This window comes from Armigeres subalbatus, chromosome 2 (genome assembly GCF_024139115.2).
Source record: "Armigeres subalbatus isolate Guangzhou_Male chromosome 2, GZ_Asu_2, whole genome shotgun sequence".
NCBI classification, from domain to species: Eukaryota; Metazoa; Arthropoda; class Insecta; order Diptera; family Culicidae; genus Armigeres; species Armigeres subalbatus.
The window spans coordinates 350003759-350019453 of NC_085140.1; the positions used below are offsets into that span (position 1 = coordinate 350003759).

General features: G+C 37.4%; 1 protein-coding gene across 2 annotated transcripts in view; it reads left to right on the plus strand.

Moving 5' to 3' along the window:
• The window catches only part of LOC134212921 (transmembrane protein 65), a 101691-nt gene that overhangs the window by 65040 nt on the left and 20956 nt on the right, over window positions 1–15695 (plus strand). For both annotated transcript variants that reach the window (XM_062691258.1, XM_062691259.1), the window contains one exon: window positions 14658–14725. In XM_062691258.1, the coding sequence (XP_062547242.1) occupies window positions 14658–14725 (68 nt within the window). The remainder of the gene's footprint in view (window positions 1–14657; window positions 14726–15695) is intronic.

Here is a 15695-nt window from a genome sequence, read left to right on the forward strand (position 1 = left end):
GAATGAAGAAAACTCATTCCTGGCAGTTACGCCTATAAATGATCAGAGAGCTAGATAAGTACAATATTCATGCAAGGTGGCAAAAATTCTAGGGGGGGCTAATTTAGTTCTAGGTGGGGCTATAGCCCCCCCTAGCCCCCCTATAGTTACGCCAATGGTTATATCCCAGGTTCGTTGTAACTGAATTTTCATAATTTTTGTTTCGTTTTCTACTAAAACGATCCTTACTGATGGTACTTTCGCACTAAAAATTCCAAAAACTTCCTAAACCTATAGCAAATCTGTATATTTCTTAAGTAGGTGTTCAGCTAATCCAGTGATCGTAACTTTCACTCATTCTCACGGGAAGAGAATGTTCATTCACGCCGATTTTTTGCCTACAAATCATTTTCGGGGAAGAAAAACAGGTCTTATGAGTGATAGATAACCATGTTTTGCTCACTTCCAGTGGCGCAAACGTTTGATTTACTCGCAGGACTACTCATAGTTTTTATTAGTCCTACTTTTGACTGATATTTAGTAAAATTTCCTTGGGATAAAAAGAGAGGGCAAAAGTTAGCGATGCACGATTTCTTTTCTAAGAATGGTGATTGAAAGATGGTTTCCGCTACAAATTACGAAAAAAATTCTCCCTCGACCCAAAAACACCTAATTTCGTCTCATCGAAATTGCAACTGAAACTGATAGTCACTATTTGGTCACTGCAACTGAAAGTCACTATTTGGTCCCTTTTTTCGTCAAATTTGAACACTAAAGTCACTATTTTGAGCGGCATTGGTCGCTACCAGCCCTGATATCGAGTCATAGAATATCGACTCGTGGAGGTTTGACTGTACTTGGTTGCATAATAATTTTTCACACTATTTTTGTTTTCTAAATCAACTTGATATCAACTGATCAGTACAATCCATCCGCCTCACTGCTAAGAATTCATTAAGTAATTTCGCAGTTATTTGATTCGAGGTTTCCTTGTCGTGCTACCGTTCTTGCATTCGCAGGGCTGGTAGCGAGTCACTATTTAGTGACTTGGTCACTATTTTGAGTCACTAAAAAGTCACTATTTGCATCCAAAAGTCACTAAAGTCATTATTTTTCGAAAAATGGTCACTAAAGTCACTATTTTCGCACCGACGATTGTAAACAAATTCAAAAGAAAAATCTTTTGTACTTACTATTATTGTCAACCAAATCAAATGTAAATCTGGTAATAATATATGAAATTTTTAAAACCAAAAAAGGTTTTTTGGTAAATATACCAAATATCGGGGCCTTCTTTAGCCTAGCGGTAAGATGCGCGGCTATAAAGCAAGACCATGCTGAGGGTGGCTGGGTTCGATTCCCGGTGCCAGTCTAAGCAATTTTTGTTTTGGAAATTGTCTTGTCTTCCCTGGGTATAAAAGTATCATCCTGTTAGCCTCATGATATACGATTGCAAAAAATGGTAACTTGGCTTAAAAACCTCGTAGTTAATAACTAATAACTGTGGAAGCACTAAGCAGCGAGGCGGCACTGTCTCAGAGGGTGATGTAATGCCAATAAGAAGAAGAAAAAGAAGATAGCAAAAAGGTCCATATGTATTGTAAAAATCGCCAGGTCAACTATGAACTTCTTTTTCACAAATGAGATTTGTTAAGACCCAAACACAATGTCAACGGAAACGGCAAATTTGACAGAAAATATATGGGCTAACTGTCAAATTTGCCGTTTCCGTTGCCGTTCCGCTGACATTGTGTTTGGGGCTTTAAAATCCTAAGTAACGACCCGGATACACAATACTCAATTGAGGAGTATTGAAACCAATTTTATTAATTAAAAGAACGGTTGTAGCTAGACCTAAATATCATCCGGTGACTAAGATATTTAAAACTGCTTTAGCTACTTCACGCGACAATGCCGATATAGAGCGAGGTTTCTCTACGTCAGGGAGAATTAGTCGATGATGGAATATAATGATATCGTTTATAATTGTAAAATCCATCTTGTGATCAGAGCTTAAAATATTCATCTTCATGAACCAACTTCGGTCCGAATTTTGACAAACATCGCATGAATATTCAAAACATAGAATGACATAGTCAGACGACTACTCCACGAACTCATTCATTCGACTGTCACTGAATGTGTTTACTATGTGCAGAAAAAACATAATTAGCATTGTTTATGTTGATGTTTACCGCTGAAAGTGCCTCGCGGTTGAAAGTCGGATTCAGTCCTGTGTGATAAATCATTTGACTTATTTAAAGCGTGTTCAGTTTTCAGATAATTTATCAATTTGTAAAATGTGCATAAATATTCAATGACTAATATTCAACTGAATATTGACTGTCCAGAGCCGACTATGAATGTGTAGGAAGTGAACTGACAAATGAAGAAAAATGGACTTCACTAAAAAATTTCGATTATTTTACACTCTGCTTGTGATCCTTCCAATTAAATAGTCTCGAAAAAAGAATGGAGAAGCAAAATGTATCAGAAGTCATGTAGACACAAGCCAGTCTAGATAACAAAAGCGAGTTTCTGACCAAGTGCAGGGGTGTGGAGAAGAAAAAAAAATGAGTGATTGCAGGCTTCTTTACAAAAAAAATAGAATGCCACTCATTTTTGCTAACGAGGGTATTCACTTAGTTCATTTTGACTGTAGTTTTTAACCTCTGCTTAATTGCCTTCACTCGCATATCAGTCTCATACCGTTTTTTCGCATATTAAGAAAATAGTCCTAAATCGCATCTACCATATAAAACCTAAAAAATAATAATAAAATTAAACATCATCAGATCTTCTTGAAATTTTGCTGCGAGGTTCATTATTCGATAGACTACCGTGATTCGATTTAGTTTAATTGAAACATTATTTAGTTTTGTGCAATCATGTCACGAAAATTCTTGATGGGACTGTTATGCAGACACTTTCGATATGGGACACACATGATTTTGTATTTTTTTTCATTCATGAACAGGACAGGACAGTCAGAGTGTCCTCAGAAAATCAGCTGATTTGGATAAAAATTACTTTGTATTTTGAAATTGTGTTTCTTTCCCCTCGGGTTCTCTTTCAAAACATCGTTTAACGAATCCATGGTGTTTTTTTATCTTTATTTTTTTTAAATGTCCGCCATTTGCCCTCTCGGAGACCACTATGACATTTTTTGCCTTTCTCGTACAACAAAGTTGTACCGAAAGGCTATCATTTCACTCCAAGAACGAACTTTTTATAGAAGGCCCGGAGACCCATAGTGTTATATACCAATCGACTCAGCTCAACGAACTGAGCACATGTCCGTCTGTCCGTGTGTATGTATGTGTGTATGTGTGTGCGTATGTGTGTGCACAAAAGCTAAGAAAAACATTAGACAACTTTTCATATAGTAATCCTTGACCGATTTTCTCGCAACAAGTTTTATTCGACAGAGGGCAAAGCCTAGTTGATCACTATTGAATTTGATAAAGATCGACCGTTGCGTTTGAAAGTTATAAAGAAAATGGTACATCGAACCGAACTATATAAGCGCCATATAAGGTTGGTGTCTTGACTAAATACGAGAAAGGCAGTATCACTACTCGGTGAATTAAGTTGGGTTTTTTATTAAATATTTGTAACGGCCTAACTGGCGTGAAAAAACTACTCTGGCAAGATGGCAGAAAACATACGCACATGATATTAATTACGAATAAAATTGCGTAAATACGGACCCTAGTGTAATTCATAACTTTAATTCAGAAATATAACATTTTATACAAAGATTCTGTTTATATATTTAAAACAAAGAAAAGATACCTAAAATATCCAATGTGTAGGTGAAAGAATTGGTAGAAAAGTTTTTAAGTCAAGTTCATATTCAATTCATCGCCTGTGTGAGCGGAACAATCTTATTTTAAAAACTTCTTTATAATTTTGATTTTCTAAAGTTTAAGGCCTATTAAAGATTTATATGCTTTGTGAGTCCAACAAATTCTCTGTCTAGGAATTAATTAGACTATACTGCCATTTTTATACAAGCTGCAGTTGCCGAAAACTTCGAGTTCATATGAGACATTATGATTAGTACTATATTATATAATAGAACTTGCTTCAAAATCGTTGTTTGAATTGTAATTATAATTTTGTGTATCAACATGTAATTCACTACCTGTTTCACTGACGTCTGATTTTTACGTAGTGTGTTACGAAATATGATTTACCATGGTCATATTGCTAGCACCTGGCTAACCTCACAAGTATCTTTCCAAATATCAAACTTCGTAATACTTATGAGGGTGTCGCTAAGTCGGTAGCCTCCTATCAAATTCCATCCTCTATCTTGTTACGGTAAGATGGGTGGGTATGGACAGGAATAGTAAAGTAATTCTCATGATTTTTCTATTTATGGTTTTCTTGATTTCTAATAGTATTCTAGGTAAGGATATCGAAAGAAAACATGAGTATTACAGCAACAGTTCGCTAACTGGGCGCTTTTTAACTGGACTGCTTTTTAAATGGGCGTTTGCTAACTGGGCCAAAGCCCAGTTAAAAATCGGTTATCTGTCAAAAAACAAAAACAAAGACGAGGGGAGTCGAAATGTTAAATTATCCTCGTTCCAAGTAAAACACCGATCATAACAATGCATCGTAAATCCCTTCGTTAGCCCAGTTAAAAAGCGGCGCTCGTTAACTGGACTGATGTTCTAGCCCAGTTAGCGAATGGTTGCTGTACTAGTTTCCAATCTACGAACTCCACCGTATCAATGATAATGCAATTTCTAACTGGCTATAAACTATTCTGGCTATAAACTTCGTACAAAAGCCACTATTTGGTCACTTTTTCTGCAACTGTAAGTCACTATTTGGTCACTTTTTTCGTCATTTCTGGTCACTAAAGTCACTATTTTGAACGGCATTCATCGCTACCAGCCATGCATTCGTATATCATGACACTAATACGATGATACTCTTATGCCAACTACAAAATTTTTATCGGGAGTTTGTTTATACAATTTTGGCGTTTCCGATTGGCTATCATTTGAAATTTTATGGAGTTTGCATTGAACATTCGAATTTTTCTAAACATGTTCTAGCACCACCGACAGATAATACCTTCCTTTTTTTGAGGATATTATTTTCCTATGGAGACACCGATACCTTTTTGTTTGTTTCGAATCAGCATTTATATGCACAAATATTGATATTGACATCGTATTATGCTTCATTATTACTTTGATTTATATTCAAAAATAAAGTTTGTTGCAACTGAATGAAAGTATCCACCTTTCAAAACGACACCAAAGAATAATAAGATTACCGAAATAAAGTTTGTTCTCGTTTAATTTTGAACACTTTAAAGATATCCAATTGGTCAGACGTCAGAGATGAAACATGTCGTCAAGTGTAGCTTTTTGTGAGTAAAATTTGGAATGGTTCATCTCAAATTATCTAGCTAAGGTAGGTTCCTCACAGAGAATCGTCTTTGAAGTAAACAATAATCGCCTTTACCTTGACATACGATGAAAGCGAACATATACTCATTGAGAAAGCAGACCCTTTCCACATCGCGAGGTCGATCCAAAAAGCAGCACTCGAATGCACCACAATGTAACCATTCGTTTGCTTAGTTGAACAAATTTCCCCTTTTTCCATATAACCTCTGTATCACCTAAAAAAAGAAACACCTCTTGGATAATTGGAAAAATATCCATAGAAAATTATAAAACTGCAACTCAAAAAATAGGGTTGTGGGAAGCAATAGATTAGTCTAGAGTGTCGAAAAATTTAAATAATGCAATGGTCGAGAGCATAACAAAGTTAAAACACAGACACTGTTCATCAAATCGGTCAATGCTATCTGTGACACACACGTAATATTTTTTAAAATTTCTAATTTTTTATTGAGATTCCATTTTGCTGCCATTGGCGATACTTACGTGGATGGCTGCACGTATTTCCCCCGGACGACATTCAACGACCACCCTCGAGCACTAAGCGGCATCGTTTATATTTTTTCACCGTGTGAAGTTTTCCTGGTGCATGCATCTCGAGTACTCGAGGTTTAGTTCTAGTGTTCCGAACTTGCCAGTAGGCCACCAAAGCGCAGCAGTCAGCCAGAGGCGAAAGTGGTTGTGTTTATGCATGCTTGCTGCTCAATTTTGCCTCACCCAGCAATCCAGCATATAGTCCCGGCGTGTTGTTGCTGCTGATTACCGTCGCCATCATCACTATCTTTATAACTTTCATTGCTATTTGATGCCACCATGTGTCAAGGAACTCTTTCAGGTATTTTCAAAGAAGGAGTTGAAAAACGGAATTTTGCTTGCATAGTAGAACCATGGATGCTCATCCTTTTCTGTAGTTTAACGACTTTTGTGAACATTGAATGGAAGACTGAGAAGAAAGACGAAAATCGGAAAAGTGCTACTACAAAGACTGAATGGACTATAACTGATCGTATAGATATTACGACCTATGTTCTGTATATTGTTCATTTTAAGGTTTATGTTTCACGTTTGTGTTACTTCCAATGGTTAGTTTTGATTGTTTTGAGGAATCGGAAAACTCGCGACTTGGTTGAACTTAAGAGGAAAAAGTTTAGACATAGGCCTGTTTTTAAACAGCATTGTCGCGCTGATATCGCTGGCTTTAAATGTAATTTGCACGTGGGGTTGACTGTAATGATACAAGAACTAGTTTTTTTTTTCAGCCGCATGAGGAAGAGTAAAGTAGACATTATCAAATAAGTATTCATTATATACACAAATAAGACCATCGCCTTTCGATTCGAAGGAAAATACAAAATGAAGGAAAAGATGCATCGGAAATTGTGCTTTTTGCACTTAAAATAAAGTTTATTATCAGAATATAAGAGAATATAATGGCAGCCTATACTTTGTACCATTAAAAGTGCAAAAACGATCCATTAAAAAATGAAAATCAATCCGTAAAAAACATCTGAACTCTGAAGGTTCCATAAAAAGCTACCATAAATCTTTGAAATAGTTCAGGAGTATCCATTAGAAATAATTTTAAGATCCATAACTACGCTAAAATACCCTAAAATAAAAATCATAGGAGTACTAGAATGCTAGTGGTACACACTGTAACCATTAAATTATTTTACAAAATATGCTTCAATAAGCTTAACTTGGTCGTTTGTTGTCCATCATGTTGTAGTGCATGTTTGGTTTCATCACCAACATCGGTTTGACACGTGTAGTATCGGTACTTTAGCTGCTGGGTCCAAGCAAACTAGACAAACGGGAGTGACGTTAATAATCTTATACTTGTATATCAACTGTACTGCTGGTACTCGCATATGAGTCCCATTTGGGTTTTCTGAACTTTTGAGTTAACTTCGTGAATAACTTTCAATTTTATCATACTTTCCCATAACGTAATAAAAAAATTAGGCTTTCTTTGGGAGAAATGTGAAAAAATACCAAACCTACCTTGTCTCACATTGAAAGTACTCGCATACCATATAAGCTGCTCGTTCAAAATATAATTATTTTTCCATTGATCTACAGTGTTTCATGTTACCTTATTGAATAAGGAACATCTCTGCAAAATTCCGACAAGATCGCAAAATGTTGGAAACAATACCGGCAGTGTATTTCCGAACGAATTTCTAAAGAAACGATGGAACCTTCAAAGTACTTTACAAAGGTACATCAAAGGAGCCCCCAATAGAATTTCCGATTTTTTTTTGGGTCAAGTTCCAAAGGAATTTCTAATGAAAATTCCGAAGTAGAACTCCCTCTTTGAATGTGAATTTATTCCCGGAGGATTTCCCTGGAGGAATTTCTGAAGGTATTTCCTGAAGGAATGTTTGATTGAATGGCTGACACAATTTCTGGAGGTATTCTTTGAAGAATTTCTTAAGTAATTTGCGATAAAAAATGTACTACTAAAATTTAGGGAATTTCGTTTTTACAGATAAGTAGACACCCTGTTATAATTACTATAAGAAAAAGAAAATTGTTTATAAGTGTCTAATGTCCTGTAGATTTAATAAATTTGATGAGGGGTTTCAAAAATTATGTATTGAGCACTGAGCAGATATCATAAAAAGTGGATCAATTTTAATTCTAAGTTTGTATGCACTGTCGGATCAATTCTCCTCGAAAAATATTCCATTTTTGACAATAATCCAAAAAATCGATTGTGTATGAAAAATAATCATCTTCCAAATCATCTTCATCTTCATCTTCATCTATCATCTTCCAAACTTAGACGTACATGTTCATGATAGAATTAGAGGCGAAATATAGAATTGATAGTTCCGTTAGGATACGGCAGGCATGAAGAATGTTTTTATAGAAGTCGATTTGAGAGCGAGCGGAGGGCAATATTTGTGATGGCACATATCACACGACCTTTCTTCTGCCAAGCTCCCGTATGAAGGGGGAGGGAAGAATATCAGGGAGCTTGGCAGAAGGAAGGTCGTGTGATATGTGCCATCACAAATATTACCCTCCGCTCGCTCTCCTCAAATCGACTTCTATAAAAACATTCTTCATGCCTGCCCTATCCTAACGGAACTATCAATTCTATACTTTCGCCTCTAATTCTATCATGGACATGTACGTCTAAGTTTGGAAGATGATATTAGCATTTCCATATCATTGTAAATCGTTTAACTTCACGTAGAAGTAATACACTCAAATCATTAATTAGAATATGAACATGTTAAATAAAACTTCACAAATGTTTCCATGTTTATTTTAGCTCCTTCGTACGGGTGAAACATTTTCCATCGATATAGCTGTTTCTTTGCTAATTTTCTTGATTGAAGTAGGTACATCTGGAACTGAAATTAAAACGGACATAAGTTTCATTACTTTCAATCAAGGGGAACGAGACCAGTTTTTCCAAACCGAAAAATCCCGAAAAAGATGGCACATCTTTCGAGAAAGATGATAAAACCCGTATGCCGTCTTTTTAGCAGAATATGCAGATTTTTTGGGATTTTATCGGGTTGAAAACCTTGTGTCGTCCCTGTTGCTTTCGTTGAAGTCAACGTAAAATGTTGTATGAATATTGTGTCCAGCACGTTGAGGAAATGGGAATCATATTGAATACTTACCAACAAATTTAAAGATGAAATTTTTTCCCTTGCTTCTACTTCTTTGCATGTTTTAGCAGAACATGCTACAGGTTTTACATTTGACAGATGGGTTTACCGAAACTCAGTCAAATTCCGAACTACCGGTTACTATGGCAAACTTGACTGCCGAGTTTCAGTAACTTGTGTAAACGTCATATTTAGACAAGATATCAGTTAAAAAATACTTTTACGGTCATGTCCGTCAATTTATTTTACCGACAAAAAAATAGTCTTTTAAGTGTGTAAGCCAAGGTGTTTCGTACTTGCTTTTCAACATCACTTGGGAGGAAGTACTATTTGGTTTCGCCGACGACATTGATATTATGGCAAGTCATTATGGAAAGATGGAGGAAGCTTACATCATATTGAAGAGGGAAGCAAAGTGGATCAGACTAGTCATGAACACGTTGAAGACGAAGTACATGATAGGAAGAAGTTCAAGAGAAGACAACGCTAGCCGTTCACAACAAGTTTGCACCATTGACTGTGAAATTGAGGTGGTTGAAAATGTGTGTACTTGAACACTGCCGAATACGATACCAGCAGAGAAATTCGGAGACGCATCGTGGCTTTGAAGTTCATAAGACCTCCGGTTGAATAGAGTTTGCCACTGTACAAAACTGACTACATATTTAGATTTACAAAACGTTCATTAGATCGTAATCCTCTGTCCGTAGAGGATGATGCTAGTGGAGGACCAACGCGCACTCATTTGGAGCTTTTGAACGGAAAGTGCTGCGTTCCATCTATGGTGGGCTGCGGATGGTGGGCCGGGCAGGTAGTCAGAATGTAGAAATTAAAATGGTGAAAATGGTTCTCAACAACGATCCAACGGGCACAAGAAGGCGACGTGTGCAGTGAGCTTCCGAAGACTGTGTGGTAAACGACGTGTAGCCATACGGACCAAGCAGAATGAAGACGGCGTAAGGCTTTTCGAGGAATTGCGACTGTGCAAAAAAAAACGAAGTGGTATTCTTGTATCTCACAGAGTCTTGGGAAAGCAGCTTAGCATTTAAAAAAATATCAACAGCTCAAGACGAAAGTACAGGCTTCCTTCTTTCACGTTCTTACCAAGTTCTATCGGGAGTCTTTTTGTCTTACTCGTATAGAATCAAATATGTTTGAGCATCTTTGGGGTTTTGACCCTTCCTTCGGAAGTGTCTATAATTTCACTTTGTATGCGTAACGCAGGTGTGTTACGTATTAATCTATCAAGAAATCTCGTGAATTATTAAATAAAATGTATGGTATTTGAAATAAACTCACTTTGATATTGAAAATATAATTCTAACGAATGATATGATATGGAAACATGTCTATTTTTCTGATTTGTTTAAAAGAAAAATATGATTTTAATTGAGGAACATATAGAAGCAAGTACAAAAAAATCTTCTCAGAAAAGCAAAAACGTAAAAATTGAAAGGGATTTCAAAAATTTCTTCAGTGGAAGCTAGATAGCAAATGTGAGCATGTTTTGAGACACTAATAGACCACTTGTATGCATGCATGTGTGCGTATTTGTAAAAATTCTGAAATTTACTACCATATAAATCTCACTCATTTTTAATGTATTGAACAAGTTTAGTTTTACCAAATTAACCATTCATAAGGCGAAATATATGCTATTAGTGAACGCTATTGAGTTTCGCTCAGATCAGTGACTGATTTAGTTAGTTCTGGATTAATTAATAACGAGGTCTCTAGATATTCCGAGTACAATATATGCAACCAGCGTTACGATAGTTACTAACCATATCACAATATAGCTATTCATTCCGACGAGCGCCTTATAGATAGGCAGCATGAAGTACAGTGCGTTATCATTCGTCGAGTTGTCACTCAATCCACGACATCCGCCTTTGGGTAGGCAATTATTTTGTCACTTTCACGGTAAATCGCCGTGGGAAGCTGAGTTGTTGTACCTCGTTTTAAATACTGGAGTCTGGAAAAAAATTCCTAATAACTAAGAAAGGGTCAAAATCTCACTGTAGGTGGATTAATCTGGGTTTTTTTACACAGTTATAAGATTCTGTTCTTCCATTTACTTCCACTATGAAGGAAGGATACTAGGGGAAGAGGCCCCAAAACGCCCCCCCCGATGCAAAACGCCTTTTGTGGTTTCCCTCATATTTACCGTCATTAATATGTCCGTAACAAAACTAGATCTAAAATTATGTAGGATAGGCGAAGAAAGTTTCAAAATAGTGCATGGGAAGGTCGGAAAAACCGAAAATTTCCACATTTTGAAGAAACATGTAACATTTTGGCGAGGCAAAACGCCCTAGTGGCAATAACCTACAAAGTAGTTGCGTCTCCACGGACTATCCATACTAGAATGCTGATTCGCCGACGCGTGGTACTTTGTTCGTGGTACTTTGAGCCGCCAGCGTTTTGGCGTTTTGCCTCATGAGTTTTCCGGCAACAAAATATCACCACTTTTTTGAAATGTGAATATTATCAATATGATTGAGATTTTTGACAATTTTTGAATGGCATCAACTAGCTATCTTGTTTAACTGATGCATAATGTAAAAATACCCATGAATAGCGTTACAAATAAGACAATAGAACAGTGTTTGCTTAGCTAGGGCATATTGCCCCCCCTTCCCCTAACCATACATTTTGGGGAGATCCCATTGGCTCAGTCTGCATTCCTTTTTCGTGTTCTTGACCTTAGCCACGTTATAACCCATATTCTTCGGTGAGTTGATGAGTTGAGCTTGGTATGTGATTGATAGCGCTGCATGTCATGCGTTTTAACGAATATTCTAAAACTAATTGTCATTGGCACAATTACAAGCTCTTACAAAATTTAGGAGTTTTTGTTTTCCAAATTCTACCGCCGCGCTTGGTTAGTTTCTATATGGTATTCCACCATTGTTAGTGCAATTCACGGTGCTTTCTCAATTTTTTATACTAAAATTCCCGAAAAACCTCTTGCGTTAAGTAATTTAATGATGTTTAACTTTCACATCATTATCACGCCAACCGACAAATGGTTTTCTGTGGTCATATGCCAAAACTTCCCCTCCTATACATGGGTGGGAGTGTATGTGCTGGCATATACTCATGGTAAACCATGTGCGGAGACAGGGGCTGTCGATTGGCGTTCGATAATGATGCGTAAATTAAACATCATTAAATTATTTAACGTAACAGCCTTGTGGTGTCTGGATGACCCCTAAAAGTTTGGCGAATGTAGGGGAAGAGGCCCCAAAACACCCTCCCGATGCAAAACGCCTTTTGGGTATTCCCTCATAATTACCGTGTTCGAGATGACCGTAACAAAACTAGACCTAAAATTATGTAGGTAGGTTAGGCGAAAAAAGTGTCAAAATAATAGATATGAAGGTAAGAAAAACCGATTTTTTTTACATTTTGATGAAACAAATCGTCCTAGTGAGACTAACTACAATGTACTACGCGTTTCCACGCACTTTCCATACCAGATTGCTGATTCGCCGACGCGTGGTTTGTTGTTCCCAAAGAGCTGCCAACTAAAAGACGTTATGCCTAATGAATTTTTTTGCAACGAAATATCACCACTTTTTTGAAATGTGAATATTATCGATATGATTGAGGTTTTCACTATTCTTGGATGGCTTCAGCTAGCTAAAAAAAAGAAATCAACTTTTGAAGCTGACACTTCCTCTTTATTGATTTGTGAAAAAAAACTAGGAAATGAACTGTTTTTCCTGCCGCTTTATTAGATATCGAGTACCGAAGGTTAACCAACTTTAAATTATATTATAAACTCGAACCGTTATCAAAGCAAATTTGCAAATCCCAGCTCAATCGTAGAAACTTGTGACGAAGTACAAAATAAACTTTTTTCCACGAGATGCGAATTTGCCAAATTGGCAGAACCGTTCAGTTTTCCTCCGTACAACTCCATTTGTAGCTCTCAGCTGCCACGGTGGCTGGCAGGATTCCGTCCGTGTGTGCTCAACTCAGCTTTAATGTGTACTGGGAAATTGTGTACGGGTTTTCGGGATGTATTTCTCATCCTCTTCCTTTGCGGCATTGGCAAATTAACTTTATGTTCCCCCGCTTCATGGCAGTATGTTGCTTGCGGAAATACGCTGCAATAAAATGATTATTTTTATGCTGTTTCCAGAACGGAAATAACAATTCATAAGCAGAAAGATCATTATTGTTTGCACGGTAATCGTCCTTTCTGTCTTGGAGATGAGATTCATGTGGCCTCATACCGATAAAACTCATTGTGATAATTATCAAACTTAGTTTGTATACCAAGTGAAACTTTTGAATGAATGACGTTTTTGATGATGGTGCAATATGGAAATAGGGATATGTGCATAAGCATGATTTTCTATATATTGTGTAAGCATTTAGTTCTATTTAACATGTTTCAATTTAAATTCTCTTTTTAGCAGATGCCCTGATTACCGAAATCGATTCAAATGTGACCAGAATCTGTCTTGCATCCCTGTTTGTTCATGCTTCTTTTAGCTATATTTTTGGGAAAGTTATTAAAACAAAAACTCTGCTTCGAGTTTCACCGTTATGATATGATTTACGATTTTATGAGTTGTGGTTCGGCGCACTCATCGTCATCATCTATGCTTCAGCATGATAAATACCACCTTGATAGGGCGGGGAAGTAATTATACCGATAATGAGTTTCACTCCACACACCAGACTAAACCGTGCCCGGATTGTAATTTACGATGCACGTGGAACATGATTAGAAAGTTATTCATATGTATTTATGTTGATTCTATGCTGTTGACAGATTCCAGGTAAGATATACATACATGTAGTAGAAAAGTGATGAATCTCAAACACATCCAAATGATCGTTTGTGAATAAGAGTCGTTAAGGTGTTACCAAACTTTTAAATTTAAAATTTAAATTGCAACTGTCATCGGATGTGCTTTGTGGTCATATTCCAGGCTATTACACAGAACCGCCCGAATTGAATATGCACCCTTTCGCGTTCAAGTTTGTAGATGTAGGTTCAATCAAACGAAACGAGTGGATTTTTCATGAATAAAATTAGCATTCGAACGTAAAAGGATTCCCGCGAATCTAGAGCTGCCCCTTGAGGCCCCGCCGCCGCCGTGGGGTGGTACAAAATAAGCTTTTCACTCTGGTGGGTTGGTAGTTGAGTGATGCCACCTGACATATGTCCCAGTCGTTCATGCATATTCTTGATTCAATTTTCGCGATTCGCAAAGAACGGTACTCTCAGGTATTAGCTTTCATTTGAATTTACCGGCTCACTTTCCGACTCGCAATAAATCGTTCCGTTGGCGTCATTGTGAAATAAATGCTCAACTTCTGACTGCCTAGGTATGAAAAGGAAATTTAATTATAGCATAATGAAATGAATTTCCATTTTAAACAAAAAAAAATAAATGTCTGTTGGCTATCCACTGCCAGTGACTGGCGGTCCTGGTGGAGAAAGTCCTTTGTTTTATTTTTTCAGCTTGCTTTAACGAACGCTTGGACAGGTGAAAGAAAGTCTACAAAGTATTTTTTTACTATACTTCACAACCGTCAGTATATATGTTCCACAGTATTTATTCATGTTGTTTTTTTGTTTATGCTTCTTTACTTTCAGTGGCACTGGTGAATGCACTGCCATTTATTGGATTCGGTTTCCTGGATAATTTCACTATGATCATCGCGGTAAGTTATCGCTATAATTGTTCAAGTTTACTTAATTTAGCAGCAGCTTTGGATTGAACTTTGAGTATTTTGACTAATATGGGATCGTTTTCAGAATTATTAGATTTTATGCTAAGGATGATTTTTTTTCTATCTTTTTGCAATGATGCATAAAACTTTGATGTTGTCGTTGGTAAACTTGAATGTGCAGTATGTGCAGTTACGCGCTAATACATCGGACCAGAGACGACTCATACCACTCAATATGTTATCTTACAAGGATCTGAGTGATACTTAGACCAATGAAATAGGGCTACGGGAAGTAATATTGGCATAGGATAAAATGTTGACTCATCACGCATGACTTTTAAAGGCAAAATGAATCCTGCCAGGTACTCAGGAGTCATTAATAATAAACCATAGGCGGTGAAAGTTATGTGATGTTGTTGCACCGCTGATGGCCATCCGCTTTTGGAGTTCGCAGACGCTTACCCTCAGTAAGGAGACGTATCTGCGATTCGGCCTCCTCCCTGGCCTTCACCGCCGACTCCTTCTTACTGGCCTCTAAGCCTAAGTTTTCCACTCCGACTTCTCTTCCATGACTAAAGCGCAGATATTCAGTACGGCCTGTTTCAGATCCTTACTATAGTTTACGTGGGTATCCAGAAAGGACATGATTACATTTGAAACGTCAGTAATCACCTCCATAATCTGGCCTCCGCTATCCTCATGGTTGGTGATCACCGAGTTTATGACCTTGGTCAGAGTGGGCCGTCCATTTTTACATCAACCGGCACCTCTCGCTGGCCTCGTGCGCTTGAAACGGCACACTGTCGCTTTGATAGGGTATACGTGCGGATACTTGTGGCTTTCGGGAAAGGTTTAGCAGAGCTCATTGCCAAACCCCACCAACTCCTAGGCAGACCCTCTTACTCGCAGTCACTTTGGGTGGGGTCGTAAAACCCTTGGACATAGTCCTTGCTGCCCCTGC